The sequence below is a fragment of the Thamnophis elegans genome, chromosome 16 (genome assembly GCF_009769535.1).
Source record: "Thamnophis elegans isolate rThaEle1 chromosome 16, rThaEle1.pri, whole genome shotgun sequence".
Lineage (NCBI taxonomy): Eukaryota > Metazoa > Chordata > Lepidosauria > Squamata > Colubridae > Thamnophis > Thamnophis elegans.
Window position 1 is genome coordinate 24978382 of NC_045556.1, and position 25422 is coordinate 25003803.

The 25422-nt window shown below is 43.0% G+C and overlaps 1 protein-coding gene across 1 annotated transcript in view; it reads right to left on the reverse strand.

Annotated features, from left to right (window-relative positions):
- Positions 1–25422, reverse strand: part of IQGAP1 (IQ motif containing GTPase activating protein 1) — a 111794-nt gene that overhangs the window by 24816 nt on the left and 61556 nt on the right. The window contains exons 17-31 of the mRNA XM_032233363.1: positions 20917–21084; positions 19651–19793; positions 18545–18715; positions 15584–15667; positions 11061–11132; positions 10899–10968; positions 10080–10288; positions 9315–9470; positions 9065–9228; positions 6493–6717; positions 5504–5644; positions 5333–5417; positions 2914–3146; positions 703–835; positions 441–543 (exon numbers count right to left, since the gene is read on the reverse strand). Coding sequence (XP_032089254.1) covers positions 441–543; positions 703–835; positions 2914–3146; positions 5333–5417; positions 5504–5644; positions 6493–6717; positions 9065–9228; positions 9315–9470; positions 10080–10288; positions 10899–10968; positions 11061–11132; positions 15584–15667; positions 18545–18715; positions 19651–19793; positions 20917–21084 — 2157 coding nt within the window. The remainder of the gene's footprint in view (positions 1–440; positions 544–702; positions 836–2913; positions 3147–5332; positions 5418–5503; positions 5645–6492; positions 6718–9064; positions 9229–9314; positions 9471–10079; positions 10289–10898; positions 10969–11060; positions 11133–15583; positions 15668–18544; positions 18716–19650; positions 19794–20916; positions 21085–25422) is intronic.

Consider the following 25422-nt stretch of genomic DNA (forward strand, 5'->3'; position numbering starts at 1 on the left):
TTAAATGAATTGTCTACCCAACTCCAGTGGTCTCTAGGCTGTGTACAAAACTAGGGAAAACATAAAAGCAGCTAAAAATATTGAATCACTCAGACAAGACAAAAAGAATTTAATGTGGAGAAAAAAACAAAGGTAATTAAAGAAATAATAAACATCAATCCAGGCCTGGGACCAAAACCAGGTTTTCAAAGCTTTCTAGAATCCCAGGAAAGTGAACCCTGTTCCTTATTTGGAGGGGGGGGGTTACTGCTGTTCTGGAAGGTGGGGGCGCAACAGAAAAAGCACGCTTCTGAGAACCCACAAGATGGCAGTGCTGAATGGAGGGGGGCTGACGTGCACCCACTCTGCTAGCTAATGTTAGGAGGGCAGAAACAGCTGGGGATAAGCAGATAAGCCATTCACAGGTGCCCTGGCCAAACTGGGAAATTGGAAAAGCTCACCAATCAGGGATTCAATGGTAGAAACTTCGCCCAGGTCATCCAGAAGCTCGTGTATAGGATCATTGTGCTCTGGGGCAATTGCATCCTGATGATCCAGGAGCAGCTGATTTGGGTAGAAGAGAGAAAGCTCCTTTAATATAGTTTTTCAAATGTTTTGGGAAAAAGGACATTTTTGCACAGCACATGCAACCCAGCTGTTGGCAGAGCTTAAAGGCTTTAATGCTATCGGCGCACAGCACTAAAATCAATATGCAAGACTTACGGTGTGTGTATTGATGATTTCTCCAATGGAAATATAAATCACTGGTTTTGTGAGTGTCACTAAGTCAGAATACTCATCAACATTAAACTTCTCTTGCAGTTCTGGAACCTCACAAGCAGCCTGGAAAAAGCGCCTTTAAAAGAAAACAAAGTTAGTTCAATGTCAGCCCTGCACTGTATTATTATGGATCAAGAGAGGCCTTTGCAAGGCAGATTTTATCTCTTGTGCTGAGAGTGGCAACATCTGGTATCGTTTGCTGTGCTTCTGGCGTGTCTATTTGGAGGACCTGTTCTGTCTGTTGAGACATTAGAAGAGATTCTAATTCTAATTCTATTCTATTTTATTATCTTCATGCCCGAGAGCTGCCACTGGAATCATAGCTTCTCGGTGCACATGGGTTTTTTTCATCTATAAAGAGAATCTAGCCAGATATTTCCTTTCTTGGCCCTGGGTCAGGGACTGAAGACACAATGTTGCTCTATTAATTAAAAAAGCATCACCCAAAGTTGGATAGCCTTGCTAAGTTGATAAATAAATTAGATAAAATATTTTTTCTTATTCTTATTTTCTTGTAAATCTCTTTAGATTTAGATCTATTTAGCTAATTTTTAATGGACACTTCCTTTAATGACAAGTTGACTTTTTCTTTTGCCATGGAAAACTCTGGCTGAGCTTCCACTTTAAATACGGAAAAGCCAAGATCCCAGAAAAGATGAGATGCTTTTTCATCTGTGTCTTCAAAGATCATCTATCCAAACAAGTTGCTCTTTGCTGGCCTGGTCCGAATGGAGCATATTGTTTGCCCACTAACACCAGGGACCTCAGAAGCACTGAAGCAGGCTCCAAGGTAGATTTAATTATGCAAATGCTTGTAAATTACCTAAAACTCATTCACAACAACCATGAGTTGTAACTGCCAGCGATCATTTATGCTCAGATTTCATATTTCATCAATTCAATTTGTTTTTAAAATGGTTTATCTTCAAAAAGTGTTTGAGTTTCTGGGACATTTCTTTTTATGAGTTCTGAATTATCGTGTGGCCTCTGAACTATTGTACCATGAGATTCCAAATGAGGCCTCTGGTCCCACAGTCCTAAATTAATCCATGGAGATAGCATTAATATATATTCCCTCTTCACTTAGCTTTTCCACTCTGGTTTCTGGGGAAGCAGACACAAGTTGTCATTCCAGCCAGAATCCCCTTCAAGTCAGAATCAAATTTGGCTCTGAAAATGCCCTCTCATTTGTCAAGCAGACTCAAGGGCCAGGATCCAAAGATCTATTTTGCAAGAACAAATCCCAAATGCAGTTTGTAGACTAGCACATTTAGTCTTACCCAGAGGAGGCTGGCGGCGCTGCTGCACTCTAAAATGTATACAGAATGTGAACTGTATGCACATTTATTAATGCAAGTCACTTGCAGTATATGACAGCCAACTTATAAATCCGGGCAGCTAACAACAATCAGGCCACCTTAAATGTATCAACAACAAAAACCAAGAACTTCACACAAGACTGAACTCCCATCGTGCTCCCACCAGGTGCCTCAATTTCTACACACATCCTTCAGTGAGTGCCATGAGTGATGTTGGCAGTGTTTCTAGATTTCACAGACAAAAGCTGATCTTGGTTGGGGCCTCTTGTTTCTTTCCAACTGTATCAAGCTCTTGTGTCTTTGACTAAGAGCTGGGCACTTAGAAATTGTAGAATAACAGACAACTGTGTGTGCATGCATGCATTACTGATTTCAAAATCTTATTGGAATCTTCTTCCTAGGCAACCAAGTTACCAGTTTAATATTACTACACTACAGAGATTAACATTTTATGAAACAAGGGACATAAATTTAATAAAGGTGGAAGAAAAAAGTATGTGTTCTGTCAAATTGAACATTCCACAATTGTACAAAATATCTACAAACCTCTGGGAAATAGTGAAAAAATGGAGCAGTTCATGTGCATTATTCTCTTTTAAATTAAGCGCTGTAAAATATTTAATAACATCTCCCAAACAGATTTTCTTTTGGTCCTGCTGATAATTAAAGCTGCATTTCACATACCAAGAACAGCTTGGGATATTTCTAGTGTCTGAGAACAGGCAGCTTGGGGGAAATGGATAAAGAATGGAGATTATCCTGCTCCAAGTCTTAGGGCATCCCTGAGCATAATCCACTTCCCTGTACAACTCACCCATTGCTTAGAATTCCCTACCTGAATTTCTGATAGGACTGAGACAGAAATTCATTGATGAGGGCGAGGTGTGCATTGTCTCCCATGAACATCTTATTGGAGGCTGCGTGTTGCAACATTTTTGCAATGGAGCCCAAGTTCCGCCGTTGGTCTGTGGTCAACTGTCCTCCAGCTGAGAGATCAATGATGTCAAAGGCATCCGGGGCCACAATGGCCGGGTTCATGTAGCGATAGTACAGAAGGTTGCCCACAATCTGGAAACAGAAAGAAGATGCCAGGTAGATTCCCTGCAGCCCTGGGGGTTTCCAGAAGAGCCTTTCCTACTTCTCTTCCCCATACTAGGTTGCTTAATTGCACAGATAGGCAAGGGAGACACCAGATCTTAGAAGAAAAGGAAAATTACAAACACTTGTGGCAGAGAGTCAAGCGTGCCTTCAAAGGTAATTAGACACAACTCAAGGGACGCCGTGGCTCAGTGGCTAAGACGCTGAGCTTGTCGATCAGAAAGGTTGGCAGTTCGGCGGTTTGAATCCCTAGCGCCGTGTAACGGAGTGAGCTACCGTTACTTGACCCAGCTTCTGCCAACCTAGCAGTTCGAAAGCATGTAAAAATGCAAGTAGAAAAATAGGAACCACCTTTGGTGGGAAGGGAACAGCGTTCCGTACGTCTTCAGTGTTTAGTCATGCCGGCTACATGACCCCGGAGACGTCTTCCGACAGCGCTGGCTCTTCGGCTTTGAAACGGAGATGAGCACCGCCCCCTAGAGTCAGGAATGACTAGCAAATATGTGGGAGGGGAACCTTTACCTTAGACACAACTTGGGAAATCTTTTTTTCAGTTGCAGAGAAAGCAAAGCAGGAACATGATCACACTGCAACTGAAACTAAGCTCTACTCAGTTGCAGTATAAGCTAAATATTGCGGAGTCCTTGGAACTCTGTGAATTGGGTTGTTTACTTGCAGACCTTTCATTACCGAACTAGGTATCATCATCTGTGCTCGTAGGGTGCAGGGTTTACTTTCAGTTTATATTCTGGTGGCTTGCCCTGTCAAGATTAACAGTCAAGAAGCAAATAATGCCCCAATCAAGGAATGACCAACACAAACAAGGTAACAGTAAGCAACAGCCCAAGGAACCACCAAGACCATTTCCAGCAATACTGACAGGGTAAGCCACTAATATGTAACACGAGAGCAAACCCCATTCCTTGCTAGCCCTAATGATAGTACTTAGTTTGGTAATGAAACATCTGCAGAAAAATAACCCAGTTCAGGGAGCACCAAGGGCTGCAAAATTCAACTCTGAGCTACAAATATTCTAGTCATTCAAATATTCTTTAGCCTTCATACCTTGGATATTCAGTGAATAACACTAGGGAAAGTTGCCATATGTACCTATGTATTCTTCCTGATATATTTCACTGTTTTTCCTAAGTTTATCTAGAAGTGAGGCAATGGTACAGAGCTCCTTAGAAAGGTTTGAGAGGCATGTAGAAATTTTAATCCTTATTAAACCAATACATCCAAAAATGTGCCAGGATTAATTCAGGAGTGCAGCTGTCCTCTTTGTTGTGGCTTTTCCCCTTTATTTTTCAAGACAGAGGCAGCCACAGCAAAAGGCCTAATTTCCCTGGGCAGTTTTCTTTTCTCACCTTCGGGACTTTAGATAATGATGATCTGACAAGGAACAGTTGAGCTAAAGGAAGGAAGCATTTTGCTTGCTTTCCAGGGGCCCAGGCCCTTCTCTAGCAAGGGCAACAATAAAGGCCTGCCTGATGAGTGGGGAGGAGGGAAAGGCCCCAGGGAAGCCCAGTCATTTCTGAATCAGAACCATGAAGCTGCTTCCTAAGGGGCGCCTTGGCTCTCTCACACAGCCCAGCACTGTCTGCCACACTACATCTCAGCTGCTGGTGGAACAGACTGGTCACTAGTAAGCTACTCCATGGGGAGATCGCCTTCTGACCTGCATGTCAGACTCTCAAAAAAAGTCAATTCACCTGCAGAGAAAGCCTAGATTCGATGCCTCAGTGTGGGAAAGCACAGAGCTAGAAAAGAGAAGAAAACAGCATTCAGTCTTTCATAGGAAGAGGCACAGGATCTTCTATCTTTCAAGAGAAGCTGCCAGGTATGAACTGCCACATAATCCCACCTAGGCTTGCTCCAATTCTGGGCCTGCAAGGCCGGCCCCTTTCCTGTAACGGAGAGCATTTGAGGAGGAACAGGCCACCCGCTGGCTGTTTTAACAGCTTCTTACCTGACACTCTCTCTCTTTTAAGAAAAGAAGGAAGAGCTGGCCTAAGTTTTGGCCGACAGCCTATTCAGAGGAGAAGCCCAGCAGGAGGAGGCAGGCAGAAGCAGAAGCTGCAGAACGCCCCACCACCATCATGGTCAAAACAAGGTGACACACACACCTGCCCTGCCCCACTAATCTGGCTCCTCACCTTCAGAAGCTCATCCTCGCTGGCATCCGGAAACTTCTCATGCAGCGAATCCTTCAAGACTTTGGCAATGAAACGCATCCCGTAACTGCAGAAGAGATGGGGGGAGGGTGTTGGTGTTAAGGAGATGAAACCCAGAAAACTTTGCCAATAGGAGCAATTTCTGGAACTCACGGGATTTTCTCCACAGAGCTGATGATAGCCAGCAAGAATTTGTCTGTTACGGTTCGCATGTTCTTGATGGAGGCGTCCAGGCGTGTCTTCACTTCTTCGTGGCTCAGTGCTTGCTCAGGAGTCACGTCATATGGCAGTTTACTGTTAAAAAAGGTTGGAAAGGGTCATTGGCCAGCATATTTGAAAGGCTGGTTCTGCCTTTCCTCTGGCGGGCACTGCCCTTCCCTGCCTCCAGAAACGGCAAAGGGCAGCAGAGTTGGGGTTCAGATGGTGCTCTGAGCACACACACACCCTGTGTTTGCTGCTCAAGCTATGTCAAGACTTCTCTTAGATTCCAGGCAGAGAAGTACATCAGATGTGTCAGAATTTATTGACTTCAGAAAACTTTTTTTAAAGAAAAGCTTAGTTTCCAAATATATTCCCAGAAAAAAACAGTTTTGTACATGCTGACTGCAACACACCTTTTCTCTTCTATAGAAAAATGGTTAACTATATTGTAGGAGTACCCAATGATCTTTAGAGTAACTTTATCTTAAAATAAATATGACATAAAATTACTTCAAATTGGGAATCACTGCTAGATTTCATTAGCCTTCTTAAATTAGAATAGCATGGACAGATTTTATTGTTCTGTGACTCATACTTTGCGGACTATGGTTTCTGATGTTTATTCTTTACTTAGAGCTCAGTAGTGACTTTCAAGTTTTAAAAATATAATAAATTCAGTTATGTACAACCAACTATTGATATACTAGGATATTAATTTCTACGATATTTGTAAACTCCTTGTTTATCTATTTGTATCCTACTCTTTTATCATAGAAAGGTTTCTACACCTTTCCTGTTTTCATATTTTCTCCAAAATGTCTAGTAAAAATAAAGAGAAATGCATGCCTTTGTATTTTTCACTACAATAATCTGCCCCCTTCCCCATAAAGCTCTCCTTCCCCAGGGAACAGCAGCACTCCCCAACAGGAGGAGCTCCACACCTGGCTTCTCCAGTCTGGGATTCCATCTGGTTGACCCACGACTTGTAGATGTCCACTGGATCCATTTTGATATTGAGGGACTTGTCCTCCATGATCTCCTTGACCACTGGGGCCAGGATCTGCCTCAAGGCATTCTGCCCACGAGCACCACGGTTGAAGCTCACCACCATCTTTATGACTGTGGGGTTTCCGGTCACGATCTCATGTAGCTGATCCACCTTTGATCTGGAAAAGGGCAAGAGCATCTTTGTTGGACCTCAGAGGCCTTCTAAAGTCACCCTAGAAGATGTGAGCCTTGTCCAGCTGCTTCCCTTATTTGTTCTCATTAATGGCCTTTGTCAGCCTTTGACCCAAACTTGTCTTAATGTTTCCGTAAACTGATTGCAGGGTTACATCCTCTCTGTGTTGCTAACAAATCCACTCTGTGTTTATGGTTGATACGAAACCAGAACTCATTTTATCATCTCCTTTGTTCGACACCACTGTCTCTTAAATAATTGCAGCTCACTCCGTCTGCATATTGTGCTACCATTTCATCTCAAGGGAGATGCCTGTGGAGCCCATTGAAACTGACTTTCCTTGTGACTCCTGAGGGCAGGAGGGGAGGGGGAGGTTTTCTGAAACATCATTAGACAAGAGATTCTGCACATTTTTCACAGAACTGTCTTTTTAAAACGTTGGAATCATCATTTTAGCCTTTTCTATCCACTGCAGGATGAAGGCCTCTTCTGCATGTTTCCCACCAATGCAGTCCTGAGCTTTCTTTTGCCAATTGGGCCGCCATACTTGCTCACTATCTTGTTTTATGTCCCTTTTGTGGACGCTAGAGGTCTCTCCAAAGCAGGGATGTTTTAACTTACCGAGTGGGTGACATCAGTGAACGGTACCAAACATTCAGAAAAAGGCCTTTTATATTTTATATTCTAATATTTCAAACATCCACAAAATGTTAGAATATAAAACATAAAAGGCCTTTTTCTGGAATTTTGGTACCATTCACTGCTATCATCTATTCAGTAAGTTAAAACCTGCTTGGAGAGATCACTAGGAAACCTCAGGAGTGGAAGCTAGAGTGGCGAGTCAACAAAAGTATACAGATAGTTCTCCACTTACGACAGTCCTGGATTCTGCCCATTACTGTTGAAAGTCAAGGTCTAAAATTCTCCCCCTCTCTGCTCTCCCAATGCCTTCAATAAATGAATGCATACATCATTAAAGGAGAGCCTAGGGTGACTCAGGGTGGGGGAGATGGTGGGAAGCCTAGTCCAGGCACAGGCCCACCCACAAGGGCCTTCCCAAGACCTCCCCCAAACTCTGACACATCCCACACTCTGCTTCCTGCCCCTATAGGGAACCTTCTGGATTTGCTCTTCTCGCTATCCTTTGCTCCCCCAGAGAAAGTATTGTGAAGAAAGAAAAACTGGCAAAATGTCTTCTTCTGGATTATGCCACGTGGCCCAGCAACAGAGGGCCATTTCCTGCCCAACCTCCTGAGGTAAATGAGCAAGCAGTGAACAGAGAGGAGTGTGTGGAACATGGTGGGGTGGCAAAACAGGCCCTGTGCCTGTGGGGAGCCAGCGAGGCAGAATGGGGGGGGGGGGGGGAAATAGGCGAATGGATTTCCTGCAGCATCTCAGCAGCTGGTTTTAAAAGCAAATGACCACAGGGACACTGCAGGTGTTGTAACTTTGAAATGGTTCCCATGTAGCTTTTGGGGAAGTGTTGTAAATTTGAGCAGTCATTAAATGGCCTGAGGTACCTCAAGGATTACCTGTATCACTTTCATACTGTTTCCATGAAAAAAAAGGGGAGATGTTGTCCATGTAGCCTGACTCAATAGAAGTCTCTACCTTTCACACCAGAGAGAAGCCCCCTTAGAGAACAAGGCGCTTTGGGGTCCTATATGAATATAATTTTCTGGTCTGAATCTTGCTCTTTTGAGGTCTGCTCAACTTCTTTACACTAGTAAAGAATCTATGCTCAGAGATATCTCTCACATAAATTTAATTATTCAAATTGTGGAAATTCCATAATCAGAACTTAGCCATTTCAATCACCTGCCATCAAGCTGGAACTATACAGTGATCTAAAACCTTTAAGGCCAGAGCTTCTTATGCACTGCAGTTATACAAGAGCTTAATGCCTTAAGATAGCTATGGAGCAATGCTTTCTCTCACACTCACACTGTTCTAAAAAATTGTTGTAAGAGGATCATAACACTTTAAGAAAAGTCTCCCATGAATTGTAAGCCGCCCTGAGTCCCCTCAGGGAAAAGGGCGGCCTATAAATCACAAATAAAATCTAAAATCTAAATCCTTAAGAGATGTGGAAGAGCAAAGGCAATCTCTAAATTGGGGACCAAGACAAGAAGCAGAGAAAAGTTAGTCCTTGTTAGCAAAGGATCTCTGCCTTCCGGACCAACAATTTAACCTACAGGAATGATGGCCTCAAATTGAATCAGAGGGCAGTTCCAGCCCAGTGGCCTAGACAGGGAAATACAGCAGCTCTTTCCACATCTGACTATCATTGAGTACTTCATGCCAGAGTAAAAATAGACCTCAAATCCACCTACTTGATCTCCTCCTGGAGTGCAGTCTTAAAGAGGCGCAGCAGTAGATATTCTTCTCTTTGATTGGATGCATAGTTGTAGAGTGTGAAAATCACAGAGTCCATGAACTTCGTAGATTTGTTCTGTGGCATTTGGAAAATCAGTTTTGCCAGGTATGTTGGGTTTGTCTGCAGGAAAACAGAAAGAAGACATGGGTGAGATGTATTGGAAAATGAAGCAGCTCAATGAACTCCAAGGGACTCCTTTGTCTTACCTGTAGCAAATAGAAGAGATGCTGATAGGCTTCCAACTTTTCTCTCTTCTCCTTGCTCAGAGCCTTCAAGCCCCCCCTTTGCTTGTTCAGCATCATCATGTCAGATAATTGTTCTTTGTTCTTTTTAGTGAGCTTCTTACTGTGAGACACAACTTCCTGTAAAAGACCAGAGGATCGAACAATTCAATACCTGACTGCTCTTTGAGATTGGACATTGCTTAATTGTGGAAAGTTCAGTATGCAAAATTCCTCCAACGTTTAGGACACCCAGAAACTGGGAATATGGATCTAAGGAAGCAGCAGAGATAATTCTATCCTTCAGCACTTCAAGACACTTTTTCTAAAATGTACAAACTGTCAACAAATAAAGTCCGTCTTAGTTATACTTGTGTAAAAAAAATGGCAATCTTACAGGTACTTCTGATCACTTTCTGAGAGTATGTGTAGAGCAGTGGTCGGTTCCAGATCCCGTTGCAACAGGTACGCTGCAACGGGGCCAGGCACCCACCACGTGCACGTGCGCAGCATGTGCATGCTTACTCACCGCCCGCGATGCTCCAGCTGCTCGGCGGAGCGTTGCACAGGCGCCATACGCTCTGTGCACATGTGCAAATGCCCCGATCAGATCAAATAGTGGCAAGGAGAGCGGGCGGGCAGCTGGGCCCTCCGGAGCACTGTACTGGAACGGTACCTGGTGCTCCCAGCAGGCACCGGTACGCCCGTACTGGGACATACTGCTCATATCCCACCACTGATGTAGAGTACCTGCAATGTGATTTTATTTTTCACCAGCAATCCGATTTTGATATCCATGAGGTTGAGGTCATTCTCCAGCTGCTGATTGGAGCGAATCAGCGTCACAACCTCCTCACGCAACTTCATCCAGTCTAGTTCCTCTTGAAAATCTTGATCACTTTGATCCAGCAAGTGAACAAATTTTCGGACTACAGCCATGGGGGGTTCTTCAGCACTTACTGTAGAATGAAAAGAGTGAAAAATGGTCCATCTGATATGTTGTTGGTGGAAAATGCAAACCTTTATATATGTTGTTTCTGCAGATCCAGCAGCATCCCATAGCAGGTCATGGACCACCTTCCAACACAGAACTCCATCCTCCTCCCTCTCCTGCTCACACTATTCACTCCCTATGCTGATAAAAATAATGGAAGGGAAGAAAGGCAGGAACATCTTACTAACCTTTGGAACAATCTTTGTATTCTGTGGTTGAGAGAGAGGATAGGCTATCCTTCATGCTAAGCAGTGAGTAGCACATAGAATGGCTCTATGGCCCTCCCCCCCAACTCTAGTATTCTGTGACTCCCCAGCTTTACCAACACCTATCTTCTGCCCGCTTTGAGGCTTCCTTTGCTATATATCCCTGCATCTCTACTGTACACATTTTTCTTCTATACTCATCCATTATTTGTGAGGATCCTGATTCCTCTTTTCCTGTGATTTTGCTCCAGATCACCAGCACTAGCCTCTATGTACAACACCAGGGAACGTCACATTTCCAATTACAGAAACAATTTTAAGGTGGGGTCCAGGATATAATTCTAAGGGCATGCCTTCTGTAGTACTTACTTAGAGTTTTGTAGTCATCACGAGCTTTATTAGCACGAATAAAGGCCTGAATTTTCACAATGTCATTGATCTAGGTAGAAAGCAGAGGGCAGACAGTTTTCATCCTAGTTCACTAATATTTCTAATGTATCAATGCATTTGTGTAGGCAAAATGACTCTTACATGATCCCGAAAGAATTGTAACCGATCTCTGTACCGTTTTCGGGCCTGATACATCCTAGTCATTGCTTGAATCTATGAAAAAAATAATCACCAGAATCAGGAAGAAGAAGAACACCAAAGCTCAGTAGCTATGGAAGTGTTTGTCACTTAGCAGAATACCAGAATTGGAAAGGACCATGGAACCTAATGGGGGATTTGAATCTCTGGCAAAACAAGTGCTAGAACATTGTGCCTCAATGCTAACTTTATTAAATATCTGTTTCCCTCTGGAAATATCTGCCTGCTAACTTAAATGTTTTAAATTTATACTTAAATTAGCCATGTCCTCCAGGATGACCTTTAAAAACTATAATTGAATTGTAGTGCTCACTTTACTTTTGCAAGTAATTATAAACGTATTTATTTATATTTCCTATTTATTAACCAACCTTCTTCCTCTTTTAATTTATGACTGCAATAATCTTCAACATTTAATCAATTATGAACACGTTGGGGGGGGGGGGAGCAGCGGAATCTGGACCATCGCAGAGAATGGATTTTAAAATTATTTCCCTTGCTTTTCTCCTGAAGATCGGACTGTATTTGATTTGGAATTGGACATTTTCTCAGAGGAGCTTTGAGGGACGTTTGATTAAGAGACTTGAGAGTCCTCTGAAGGCGGAAGGGAGAGGAAGGGCTCTATGATTGAAGACTGAGAAAGAACTTGGAAAGAGTTTAAAGGAGTACAGCTGAGAAGATATTAGCTGATTTATGAGTATACAGTGTGAAGGCCCCATCACTCCCTTCATTCAGTCCAAGTATCAAGGCCTGGAAAACTAAATATTTTTAAGACAGAGCCTTGATAAGATGTGTGTAATAAAGTTAACTGTTGCCATTAGATTTATTTAATTTTATTAAATTACATTTTCGGAGATAAGTTGATAAAGAATGAGACAAAGGAGGAAGTGATGTTAATGACTATAAACTGGAAAACTCTTAAAAGGTAAAGAGCTCTTTTTGGATGAAGAAATTACTGAATTTCTTCAATTACCGAAGAAAAATAATATTGATTATAGCTGGGGTTATCCAGTTTTTTTGAGATTTCCATATGGGGGAAGATTTTATAGAGTTGAAACAAAGGAGGAGGCGATGGAGAAATTAAGGGAGCTTGGAATCGTCAATAAAGAAGAGTTCATGGAGCAAATCCAGAAATTGAATGAGATGTCAAAATTCTCAAGAAGGGAGATGGAGAAGAAGAAAAATGATCTACGGGCGAAAGGGAGGCTGGATGAAGCAACAGGAGTTACAAGTTCACTGTAGGGATAGTATATAAATATTTGTATATTAAAGGATATGCGTTATAACATATGTTTGGGTATAGAAATAGAGTAAAGATGGTTAAGGGATGTGTATAGATGGCTCCTCTTCTCTCCCCTGGAGGCCCTATGTGGCGGAGAAGAGGAAGATCTCCTGAAGAAGAAAAGGGGACATTATATATGTTTATGGGTGGTTAAGAGGTTGTTTATGTTTTGGGGTAATATGTATACTTATTATAAATACAATATAGACATTGTATTTTTACAAGAAACACATCAAAAGAAAGAAGGAATGAATGAACTTGCCATATTTTTCGGACTATAAGATGCACCAAGGTTTTGAAGAGGCAAATTAAAAAAAAAGTTTTTGCACTCTGCAAACCTTCCTAAAACAGCCCATTTTTTGCAAAAACGCCCCCCCTTTAAAAAAAAAGGCATGAATAGGGGGCTTGCAGAGTGCTTGAGGGGGGGCAAAATGAGCAAAAAACAGGCCCATTTTTTGTCAAAAAAATTGCATGCATAGCCTTTAGGAGGCTTATAGAGCCTGGGGGCTGGGGGGGGGAGCAAAATTGAGCAAAAAATGACCCTTTTTTCACTTATTTCTGCCCTCCCCAGCCCCCAGGAACTCTCTGAAAGCCTCCAAAGGCTCTGTACAGCCATTTTAGTGGAGGGGCGGGGTTTCAGGAGGCAAAAATGCTGTATTCAGTGTATAAGACGCACCCAGATTTTCAGACTCTTTTTGGAGGGAAAAAGGTGTGTCTTATACTCCGAAAAATATGGTAAGTTATACTGGGCTGATGTATATGAAAAGGCATTTAATACTTCAAAAACAAGAGGAGTTGCAATCCTCGTAGCTAAAAGATATGGATTTATGATAAAAGCCATAAAAAGAGATGAAATGGGAATATTTCTTGTAATTCAAGGCTTGATTTATGGACAAGAGGTTACCTTAGCAAACTTGTATGCACCTAATATAAAGCAAAGAGAGTTTTATAATAGGGTATATAAAGAAATAGGTCAAAAAAGTAATAATGGCAGGTGATTATAATATTGACATGGATTGACATGGATTGACATGGATTGACATGGATAACGGAATTGACAAATCCAATCCATCAAAAGTGGAAATAAAATATAATAATGCAGATTTAAGATTTTTTTTAATAGAAACAGACTGAAAGATGTTTGGAGAAAATTACATGGTAATCAAAAAAGTTATACATATTTTTTTGGTAGACATAAAAATTTTACAAGAATGGACTATATATTTGTAACACCAGAAATATTATCTAAAACAATGAGAGCAGAGATAAAAATAATTAAAATATCTGATCATACAATGGTAACTATGGATATGGAATAGATTGTATTTATAAACAGGTAAGTAGGTGGAGAATGGATTTGAAGATTTTTAGAAATAAAGATATTTTAGAAAAAATGGAAAGGGAATTAAAAGAAATATGGACTATAAATGAAGAGGTACCTTTGTAGTAGGTATGCTAGTTGTTACCAATGTGCCAAACACGGCTCTTTTAATAAATTGGAATTTTGAGGAACCTCTTGCCTTAGATTCTTATTTTATTTTGGATGCTATTTGGAACCCTGACATATAACACAACTAAACAACGTTTTATCAGATATTAAATTAAATTGCTAAAATTTAATACAATTAGAGAAATGGATAAAAGTGGAAGAAAGATAGACAGTTAACAAAATTTGAAATGATTATAAAAGAATGTGAGGTGAATGAAGAATATATAGGGAAAGGAAGAATTGGGAAAATATATAGAATATTAACTGAATTAGAAGAGCAGGTAAAGGGTTTTAAATTAATTTGGGAATCAGATTTAGGAGAAATAAATGACACTGATTGGAAAAATATTTGGAATAGAAGAGAATATAAGAATGTCAGTTAGTTAAGGAAAATGGATATAAAGTGATATGGAGGTGGTACCTAACACCACAAATTAAATCAAATAGATGATGAATATACAAAGATTGGTTGGAAGTGCAAGAAAGAGGTTGGAACATATAAACATTATGTGGTGGGATTGTGATACTGCACAAAAAGTAAGGTACATGGTGTTTAGAGAAATCAGAGCACTCTTGAATATAAATTGAGTCATGTCACCGAGAATTGTATTACTGTTGCTGATGGAAAATGGGATATAAATGAAACGAAAAAGGAATTTATTATAAATTTGATAATGGCAGCTAGATTAGTGATGGCTAAATATTGGGGATGAAATTGGGATATTCAAAGAAAAAAGGGGTATAATGAAATTTGAAGTATGGCAACAAATGATAAATCAACAATGGAAATTAAATTTTAAAAAGGGATGATCAAAGCAAACAATTACAATGAAATATGGGGGGATTTTATAAAATCAATGTTGGTAGAAAGCAAAGGGAATAAATCTACTCAAGAATATATGTTGTTTTGGAGGGTATAAGGGCACAATTGGAATATATTATATTTTCTTTTTTTTCGTATTTAGATATATATGTCTATGCTAGTATTATTTGCCTTAAAAAAATAAAAACTTTAATTAAAAAAAAAACTATGAACATTCGTGATGCTAAAACTATGTGAACTGACCACAAACAGGCTTATTTTCTATACCCAAACAAAAAATATGCAGTGCCTTAAGATCTGCATCTGATCCTGTCAGGTCCACCATTGTGTCCTGCCTCTCTGTTGGACGGAAGGGGGGAGGCTGACATTTCTCCCTTTTGCTGTACGCTTGGGAATTAAGGAGGGGGATTGTCTTCACAGACTCCCTCTCAGCCAGTTCCAGCCCTGTTCCAAAGCCATCGTGCCTGAGAGTGACCTGTTATCTGCCTAGCACCTCAGTGTTCCCAAAACCACCTCCCTGCATCACTCTGACTGCCTGTGGACTGTTCAGGGGGGGTTGGGTGAAATGGAAGAATTGCTTTGTGCTTTGCACAGGAACTTCAAATTCCTCCTGACTTTATTGTGACTACTTTCTCTCAGTAAAAGTTCTTTTGATTCAATTCAATGGAGTCAAGAGTTTTGCTTTCCTGAACAACCAGCTGGGACAGGTCCTTACAGATCCTCTCAAGGCAGATCGAAACGAGGCTGAAGCCCCAAACATCACTAACCTGGGAGAGAGAAAGCACCACAGAAGGTACTCTGAAGTTTTAACTCTTGGGTTTATCTGAAGAGACTGAGACTTTCTGTTCCACAACTTGGGCAGAAAGAGTTACCTTCACTGCTTCTCCTGTGTGAGTCTGCAGATACTTCAAACGATCTTGGTATTCTTTGCGCTGCTTGTAGCCACGCCACTGAGACTAAAACAGAATAAAGTGTTAGAGTTCCCAGATGCGCCAGATGATCTAGCATGAACCCCTCCCATCAGTGATCTGCTGGACTGATCCACAATTTGTGTCCTCAAACTAAACCAGCTGAGTGCTCATCCTCTCATCCCATCTGCTGTCCTTCTTAAAAGTCAGGCCAACCCAAGACAAGGCTAATGAGCTATCCTGGCTCTGTCCCAAGATAGACATAAGAAATACTGTTTTTAAAAAAAAAAATAGCATTCAAAACTTCTGGGTAGGGAAAATGGTAATTTGAAGTGCCTCTGATGATTGGAAAACACACTGAGGCGGAGACTGGTGATAGGTTGCTGAGCCCAGAGTAGCTTCTCTGATGAAGGAGAAGCGAAGGATTGCCACATTTAGTCCAGATAAATCACAGGAGAGAACCTGTGGGCAACCGTAGATGTATAGGCAGAAGCTCTTATCCTCAGGCAGAGCCTCTATGATGGACACTTGGCTCAATCCACATTCCACTTTTTGAAGCACATTTGGATGCAAATACTCTGACAGCTACAGAGACCTTCCAAACAGCAGAATAACTAGACCTCATCAGTTAGTGAAATTATCAACAGACTTGATTACACTTGAAGGGAAAATGGAAGAGAGATTATTGTAACTTTGAAGAAGAAATGAATATGTAAGCCAAATCTCTGGAGAAGTTAAATTAAGGAAAAAGTAGACATTTTAGACTTTGAGATAGAAACATTTAGAGATGGAAAAAGACTTAGATACTAGAACTAAGAGTTAAGGAATTTTGTCTGAGATTGGCAAGAGTTCCAGTAAAACCTGATGAAGCTCTTTTTTACCGATGGGTTTCAACAAAGGTTGGGTAGCAATCTGCTAGGATTGCTGTAGTCGTGGTTTCCTACGTGGCTTGGAATTGGGATTCTCTCCAATGCCCCTTTTAATCCTTGCAAGACAAGCCGCTGCCCCCCGCCCCACGTCATCCTTCAGAGGCATCTTCTTAGCAGATTCCTCAATGCTTCCTCAACAATAACAGACTTTCTAATGTATTGCCTTCATTGGAAAAATTCTTTAAAAATCAGGGAGATATTCAGAAAAGTATCTGCCTTGAACATCGCCCATGTTGAACTGTATAGTGTAGTCAAACATCGGAAAATGTTTTATATTATGTCACAAAATGTTTTATGATAATTTTTGTTATAAACTGTTTTATAAAATTTCCTTGATTTTAATTCCACGTGAGTCACAGACTTTGGGTGTGTTCTGTACTTGAGCCCATCGAGGGGACCTTGGCTCAAAAGCTGTTGTCCTATGAGGCACCGTTTCACCTAGTGACATTTCATATGCCAAACTGGAGCTCTTCCTTCTAGCAAAGAACCAGAGGCTCAGTTCCCTTTGTTGGTTTCACAACAGAGTTTGCATATTTTCTTCATTTAGACAGGACATCTCAGTCAGCAGTGTGGCCCCTGGAACCATATAATATTTATTTGCCACCTATCTTGCCATTGGGTTACTCTAGGCCAGTTCCACAATAAAAAGGAAGAAACAAAAAGAAATGTAAACACAACATAAAATAACAGAGGAACAAAATAAACAAGAAAAAAGAAAGAAAGCAACAAGAAAACATCAATGTGATAACCAAAAGATGGATGGGTGGAGAGGAGAGGGTGTGGGAGTGGAATCTGCCATCAATACAGCATCTGCCTCCAGTGTGGAACTCCCTTTTGAACCCCAGGCCAACTGGCAGAGCCAGGTCTTTAGGCTCCCATGGAAGGAGAGGAGGGGGGCAGATCTAATTGTGGAGGGCAGGATGTTCTAAAGCAGAGGTCACCAACTACTGGTGGTCCACAAGAAAACTTTGGTGGTCTGTGGCGTACACGCGTGGAGTATCTGCTCCGGGATGACCAATGGGTCAGTCCTGTGGCTAGAGCTCTGAAATATGGGACCGGACAGGCAGCTCGTGTTGGGGCTGGAAATCTCTGCCGTAGAGGGAGGTACATGGAACTTGAAGATGCAACACGCAAGGAGTAGCGCAGTCCTCACCAGCCGGAATGAGGTAATAGTGCTGTTGCGGCAAGCGGGGGGGGCGGGGGGGGCGGTGCAGGCAGGCCGAAGTAATGGGTGTCAGCAATCCACAGATCTTTTGTCCCCCTGCTGTAGCTTTCTGTTGGCTAAACTGTCCCTGGCCCTCTCCTCCCACTCACTCCTCGCCTGACCTGAGAAGGGAAGGGTAGGGGATGGAGATTTGCTCCATATTCCAGAGCGGGAACAAAGCTTCATCTCTTGCTGGATCTCGCGTGTTCTTCCAGCCGTTGTTGGTGCTGCGTGACTGGGAGATGCGTGACTTCGTCTCCACCCCCAAGACGTTGGTTGGCCCGTGAGATATGTGTGTGTGTGTGTGTGTGTGTGTGTGTATGAGAGAGAGAGAGAGAGAGAGAGAGAGAGGGAGGGAGGGAGGGAGGGAGGGAGGGAGGGGGAGAGAGGGAGGGAGAGAGAGAGAGAGAGAGAGAGAGAGAGAGAGAGAGAGAGAGAGAGATGAGAGATCCTGGTGTTTTGTTTTCTATGGGAAACGGATCCAAATGGCTCTTTGAATGTTTAAGGTTGTTGTTTAAGGCGGCCAAGCTAAGTGCCTGAAGGACCCCATCCTGTCACTCTGAGTCAGTGAGCCGCATGCTGGATTCATATTAGTGCTCTGCAGGATTTAATATAATGGTCCCTGAAGTCCAAAAGGTTGGTGACCCCTCTTCTAAAGGGCACCAGACAATGAAAAAAAGGGAGGGATTGGGCACATCTGCACAAAACAACCATATTCCAAATTTTGCTGTACATTTCACCTCCTTAATATTATTTTGTCCTTCTTTTCAACTCATCTGATATGGATCTTACCTGGATGCAGGTGATGGCAGGGACTTGTTTTTTCAAGAAATGCATTCTGGCCCTGAAGTCCTGGCGAACTAGGTAGCCTCGGCAGCGAGCCTGTAGCTTGGTGATCAGGTTTTCATTGGCCAACCAGAGCTGCTCCCGGTTGTATGCTGCCGTAACTGCCGAGATGGCGCTCTGCAGTTGCCAGGAAGAAAACACAAAGCAGGTGCTGCATAATAGAGGAACAGAGGCATCTTTTCCCACCAATAACATATAGAATTGGATTTGGAGCTAAATAGTTGGCGAGGGCTTGCTAATTTCAAATTTAGGGATTAGCATCCACTCAATGTCTGTTCCCCAAATTACCAAAAGCCAGGCATGTGGAATTATCTATTTTGAAAATCAACACTACTGTGAAATGGAAAAAAATATATACCAAATTCCTCAATAAATGTAATATTTATGCCCCTTTGTTCTTCCCACTGCTGCATATCAATTATTCTATTTAAACTATGCACCTATTTAACCATACAACCAATTTCTTATTCATACTTTAGGGTTTTTAGTAACATCTTATAAATTAGCTGTAGATGTTTTGAACATTGTTTTATTAGCTTTTCAGATTCAATCAATCCCTGATTGTTCCACTTCATTTCTCTAATTCATTTTGTAGTATATTATAAAATAAATAATTCAAAATGACTTACAAAAACAAGGTAAAGCATTTCAAATATTACTTCAAATATTGGAACCAATGAGACATTTTGAACAGTCAAAGATAAATGTTGGTAAGGTTAATTCTTACACTCTGAAAGAAGTATCACTCCACCAAACTAATTGTGCATACATTCATCTTTGTGGACATAAATATTTAATATTGAAATAAAATGCAATAGGTTTTGACTTATCCTATATTTATCTGCTACTTTTAGAATGGTGCTTACAATCAAGTACTCTCTTACACACTGACCAGTTCTGTTTATGACCAAATACATTTGTGCAAACTGAGATAGTTCTAACATTAGGATAATTGTGCCAGGCAAGAAAGAATTCATAATCGATTCCCTCATTCTTTGGTACACAACAGAACATGGCCTAGGAGGGCTGCTGAAAACCAGAGGGCATCATACCTGGATCTCCTCCCGAGAGAGCTGTACGCTGTTCTGCACAAATCTCTGAGGCTCCTCCCAGACTCCATCCTGGCTTTGGAGGTTGTGGTAGTAATGGTACCCGCCTTTTACCCAGTGTTTCACCCAATTACTGTTGTTGTTTCCTAGAAGGAACAGAAAATCTTACTGGTGTTGAGTTCACTCTTACAACACAGCTCAAATTTCTATCAATTCTAAGCCATTTATGAAGATGTTGAAGGTTACTAGACTAAGACAGAACCTTGAGGTATCTACTGCTTATTTTCCTCTATGTAGATGGGTTCTATTGAGGACTACACGTTGAGTGTGGTTTGTCAGCCAGTTACAAATCCACCTGGGGGTTATGCTGGGTAACCCACATTTTTCTATCTTACCAAATAGTAGGTTGTGGTCTACTTTGTCAAATGCTTTATTGAAGTCCTAGATACAAATGTAGTGTGGAATCAAAAAAGTTAAATCGAAGTTTCATACAGTAGGCAATTCTGAATAGGGACAGAATTATTTGGAGCCATCAAGACACAATGAAATTCCTGTACCAACAGCTTATATCAAATTTTGGCACTGCTTCAATGAAATAAAAGTATGCATTCCAAAAACTGAATCAGAAAGAAGATAGGTCACAGACTCGCTGAAGAACTGTACAATAAAAGTGATCTGTTACTTCAGAAAAATATAATGAAAAACATAACACCGTACACTTGAGAGCTAACTCAGAGGAAAAACAAAAGAAAACAACAGCTAACTATTGGAAGAGCTACGTAGTTCTGGGGATAAAGAAGAAAAAATTAGCAAGAGTGAGAAAAGATCAGAAAGCCAATTGGAAGCTGCGCAGATCTCCCATCCAAAGTGGATCAGGATTCTAAGAAGACTCCCAGAGAACAACCCTTCTTTAGTGAAAAAGAGACCACTCGCCTTGTTCACCCACATCTGCAGAGGCAACCTTCTTTTACCTCCCCATGATTTGAAAGCAGTCAATTAAGACTGCTGAAATCTAGGTCCAAGTCCATCCCTGGCTTGGAAGCCCAGTGGGACATTCAGGCTCAGCCAGCATATTCCACAGCGTGATTGCTCCTTGGGGAAAAGACTGAAGGAGAAAGTAAAACTCCTGGAGGAAAGCAGGACAGCAATTTAATAAATGAAAAAAAAAAACAGTCAAGAGTTAATTTGGTCGAATAGTCTGACTTGCAAACAACTCATCATTTGTGTGTCACCAACCCATTCCCAGGTCACAAAACAGGGTGCTCTTACCAGAAGCCAGCTTCACATTTTTTGTTGCCGTCAGTTCCTGGTGATATGTTTTGGCACATTCGGGAGTCACCCCATACAGTCCAACATCAGCTGAACGCAGGAAGCTGAGAGTCCTTGCAACATCACCCTGGTCCATTGCCTCGTTAATGGCCAAAATTCCTAAGGCAACTTGGATGAAAAAAAATAGGGGAAAAAAAGCTTTTCTGTGAATATGTTTCATGGAACCAATGTTGGTCCTTACCTGAACATTGATTTTCAGTGTGATGCAGGAGGGGCTATGCATAGGTATCATGACAGCCTGATTGGTCCAGAGACTGAGAGAAGTTCTTTGCCATGCCTCCTCCTTCCCCTAGCTCCCCCGTTTCCTTGAGGATGCAGAACGCAGTCCACCTGAAAACCACAAGAAGACAACCAGGCCACCCCCAGCCTTCCACCTGACTATCTATGTCTTAATATGGAGGGATGTAGTCCCTCCTGCATCACACTGAAAATCAACGTTCAGGTAAGGACCAACATTCGTTTTCCAGGGTATAATGCGGAAGGGGCTACATGTGGGACCCAAGCTAGCGTCCCTAGGGAGGGAAAGGAGCTAAGAAGTAGGATCTAGGGTGGCCACCACCTGTTGAAGGACCCTGCATCCAAGGGATGCCTCAGCTAATGCAAAGGCATTCAGATGGTAGTGGCGAATGAATGGTGACAGAGTAGGCCACGTGGCCACCCTGCAACTATCCTCGAATGGAGCCCTGGCCGACCACGCTGCTGTGGTCGCTGTGCTCCATGTAGAGTGTGCTGTAATCCCGGGGGAGGGGCATGACCCATAACCTCATAGGCGGTGACAATGGCTTGCCGGACCCAACTCCCAATGGATGTCGAGATAACCCTAGCCCCCAAGGTGGCAGGGAGGAAGGATACAAACAATGCCTCATACAGGCAGGTTGAGGCCATGCACCATATATAAATACGAAGGGCCCGCCGGACATCCAACCTATGTCAGATGCGTTCCCTATCATGGGAAGGCACCGGGAAAAGTTTGGGATAACAATCTCCTGAGCCCTATGGAAAGGTGTGTTTACCTTAGGTATGAAAGCCGGGTCTAACCTAAGAACCACCCGGACCTAGAGAAACACACAGAGATCTCCTCAGGATGACAGATGCCCTTCCCCCGCTCCAACATGCGCCTGGCTGATGTAATTGCTATCAGGAATGCAACATTCAAGGTTAGGAGCCAGAGGTGGATTGACCTCAAGGGTTCGAAGGGCGACCCTGTGAGGGCTCTAAGTACCAACAGGAGATCGCGGGGGGTCGGATGTTCACTGCCCTCCAAAGAAACCGTTTGACAGTTGGAAGCTGTAACAGGGCAACGAGGTCTTCCCCGGTGAGCACTGTAGATAATGCTGCCACCTGACGGCAGAGTGCTATGGGACAACCCTTTGTCCAACCCGTCTTGTAAGAAATCAAGGACCTGAGGGGCGGAGGCCGAAGCCGCTGCAATGTTAGAGGAGGAACACCATTTAACAAACGCCGCCCACATGGAATCATAAATACTAGTGGTCGATTCTAATTCTAATGGTCGCAATGAGCTTTGCAGAGAGGTTGGCATTCCTCAAGGGGTGCCGCTCAACTGCCAGGCGTTTAAGTGGAGCCACTGGTGGTCTAGGTGGACCAGAACCCCCTGACACAAGGAGATCTCCTGAGGAATCCTCCATTGAGGCGTGACTGACATTTGGACAGGTCCGCGAACCATGACCATCTGGGCCAGTGTGGAGCTAGAAGGATTATGTCCTCCCTCTCAGAGTCCCCGGAATCAAAGGAAGGGGTGGAAATGCATAAAGTAGTCCGCTCAGCCATCTGCTCTGTAGGGCGTCCGGCCCCTCTGCATCCCACATTGGAAACCTTGAAAGGAAGCGTGGGAGCTGCACGTTTGCCAGGGTTGCAAACAGGTGCACCAGGGGGAGTGCCGAACTGCTGGCAAATCCTTTGGAATAGATCTGGATGGAGCTGCCACTCCCCGTGGTCCATGGTCGCATGGTTGAGCCAATCGGCCTGGTGATTGGTCGTCCCCGAGATGTGCTCCGCCACTATTGATGACAGGTGCATTTCCACCCATGATCTGAGCTTCAGAGCCTCGACCCATAGGCTTGTGGAATGTGTGCCCCCCGACGGTTCACATGGGTCTTTGTGGTGACGTTGTCAGTCAATAGAAGCACATGTTGGTCGATTAGGAGGTCCTGAAATTGATGGAGTGCCAGACAAGCTGCTTTCAGTTCCAGCCAGTTTATATTGTGATGCAGGTCCGACATGGTCCATTGACCCTGTGCCAGCTGGGAGCCCATTAGTGCCCCCCAGCCGAAAAGGCTCACATCCACTGTGAGTGTGATGCAAGCTGGCTCCCTGAACTCGGATCTCCAATTCAGAGCCGGGAAAAGCCACCACCTTAGGGAGAGTTGGTCGTCTGCTGGCAACTTGATGAGAACTGTGGAGTTGCTGAGGAGACGACGTCGATATGGAATGAACACCCACTGAAGAGCCCTGGCGTGTAGGCGCGTCCATGACACAATCCCAATACAAGAGACCATCTTGCCCAGGAGACAAGACAGGTCCAAGATGGAAACGGACCGACTTGCGTGTACCTGTCGGATCAAGGTCTGTAGCTGGATCGGCAGTTCGGAGATAGCACCATCAGTCCTGCCTTGGAGTCTATGATTGCTCCTAGATGAAGTATCCTTGTCAATGGCCACAGATGACATTTTGCAAAGTTCACAGAGAACCCCAACATCTGCAGCCTCTGAATTGTGAGAAGTAGATCATGTAGCACCTGAGAGTGGGATAGGGCCTGAACGAGGACATTGTCAAGGTAACATTGGAACCTCACCAGAACAGACCGTAAGTCAGCCGCCAATGCAGCCAGGACTTTCGTGGAAGTCCGTGGGGCCGAAGCCAACCCGAATGGAAGGACCCTGTACTGATAATGGGACTCCAACTGCGAGAACCTGAGATACTTGCGGTGACATGGAAGGATTACGATGTGTACTGTATTTTTTGGAATATAAGACACACCTAAAAGAGGGTGAAAATTTGGGTGCGTCTTATATACTGAATGTAGCCCCATCCACCCACCACACCCAATCCTTTGGCATCTGCCTCCCAGCATTTTCCTCCTTGCAGCAAATGGGGGCTTGCGGAAGCTGCAATAGGCTATAATAATCCCTGCAGCCTGAAACAACTGATGATCAGGAGAAATTGAGAGTAAAACTTGCTGTTTGCTCCACGTGGCAAACTGCTGAGAGGCAGAGGCAGAATTTTTTTTCTAATCAGGCTGTTTTCTGCAAGGAGGTAAGTCAATAAGTATAAATGCCTATAGAATGTTCAAATTATTAGACTTATGTTTTAAAGACTGCTTTATTATTGTTCTAGACAGCTTAACAAAATGAAAAAGTTTTTAAAAATAAATCCTTGATCTACAATTATATCTTCTTTAAAATAGCAGAGAATAACTATACTTCCAGAAAGCACATCAATTTTAACAGCATCTGTACAAGTATAGTCTGAAATGTAACACCACAAACAGTGTATATTGTCTGTACCGTTTGTTGCAAGGAGGCAATTTGCTGGGAGGCAGAGGCAGATATTTTTCCCTTGTTTTCCTCCCCAAAAGCTAGATGCATCTTATACTTCAGAGCATCTTATACTCCGAAAAATACAGTAAGTAGGTCTCTGTGAGGTCCATAGACGCTAAGGGATCCCCCCGTCTGATCCCCTGCAAGATTGACCTCAGGGAGGACATCTTGAAGCACCTGTAAACCAGATAGGCATTCAGTCCCTTGAGGTCAAGGATTGCCCCTTCAGAACAACAGAGAGGTTGGAGTAGAACCCATTTCCCTTTGCGGAAGGGACGGTCGCCCCCTCTCCCTCCCCCCACGAAAGGGGCACTTGGCCTGATTCTGGAACCTATTCCTGTCCTGATAATAAGGGCAAGTGGTCGACCTGTCCGATCTGGTTGAAAAATACCTCTAGTTTTGGTAGTCTAGCTCGGGTGCCCTGTAGGAGGGCCTGAAGTAATACAGAGCCGGGTGTGTCTCTGTCCATTTGGTATTGGTTGGTAAGAACTTTTTCTTATCCTTATTCTCTATCAGGATCGGATTCAGGACTTCCCCAAATAAGGAGGCGCCTGAGTAAGGTGCAGCCGCTAGGTTCCACTTGGACTTATTGTCCACTTGCCAATTGCGCAGCCAGAGGAGGTGCCCTGATGATACAGAGGTGGACAGAGACTGGGACGCATACTTGATGAAATCAAGGGTAGCATCCGTGGAAAACTCAGTTGTGGCTATGATCTTTGTAATATCCTGTAAGAGCCATTCATCAGACGCTAGGATACAGTCTTGCAGTTGGCGTAACCACAAGACCGTAATGCAGCTGCCAACTTGATGGCCCACGCAGAGGCATGGAAATTTTTACGTAAGGTGAATTCTGCTCTCCTATCCTTGGGTTTAAGCTTATCGGCCGCAT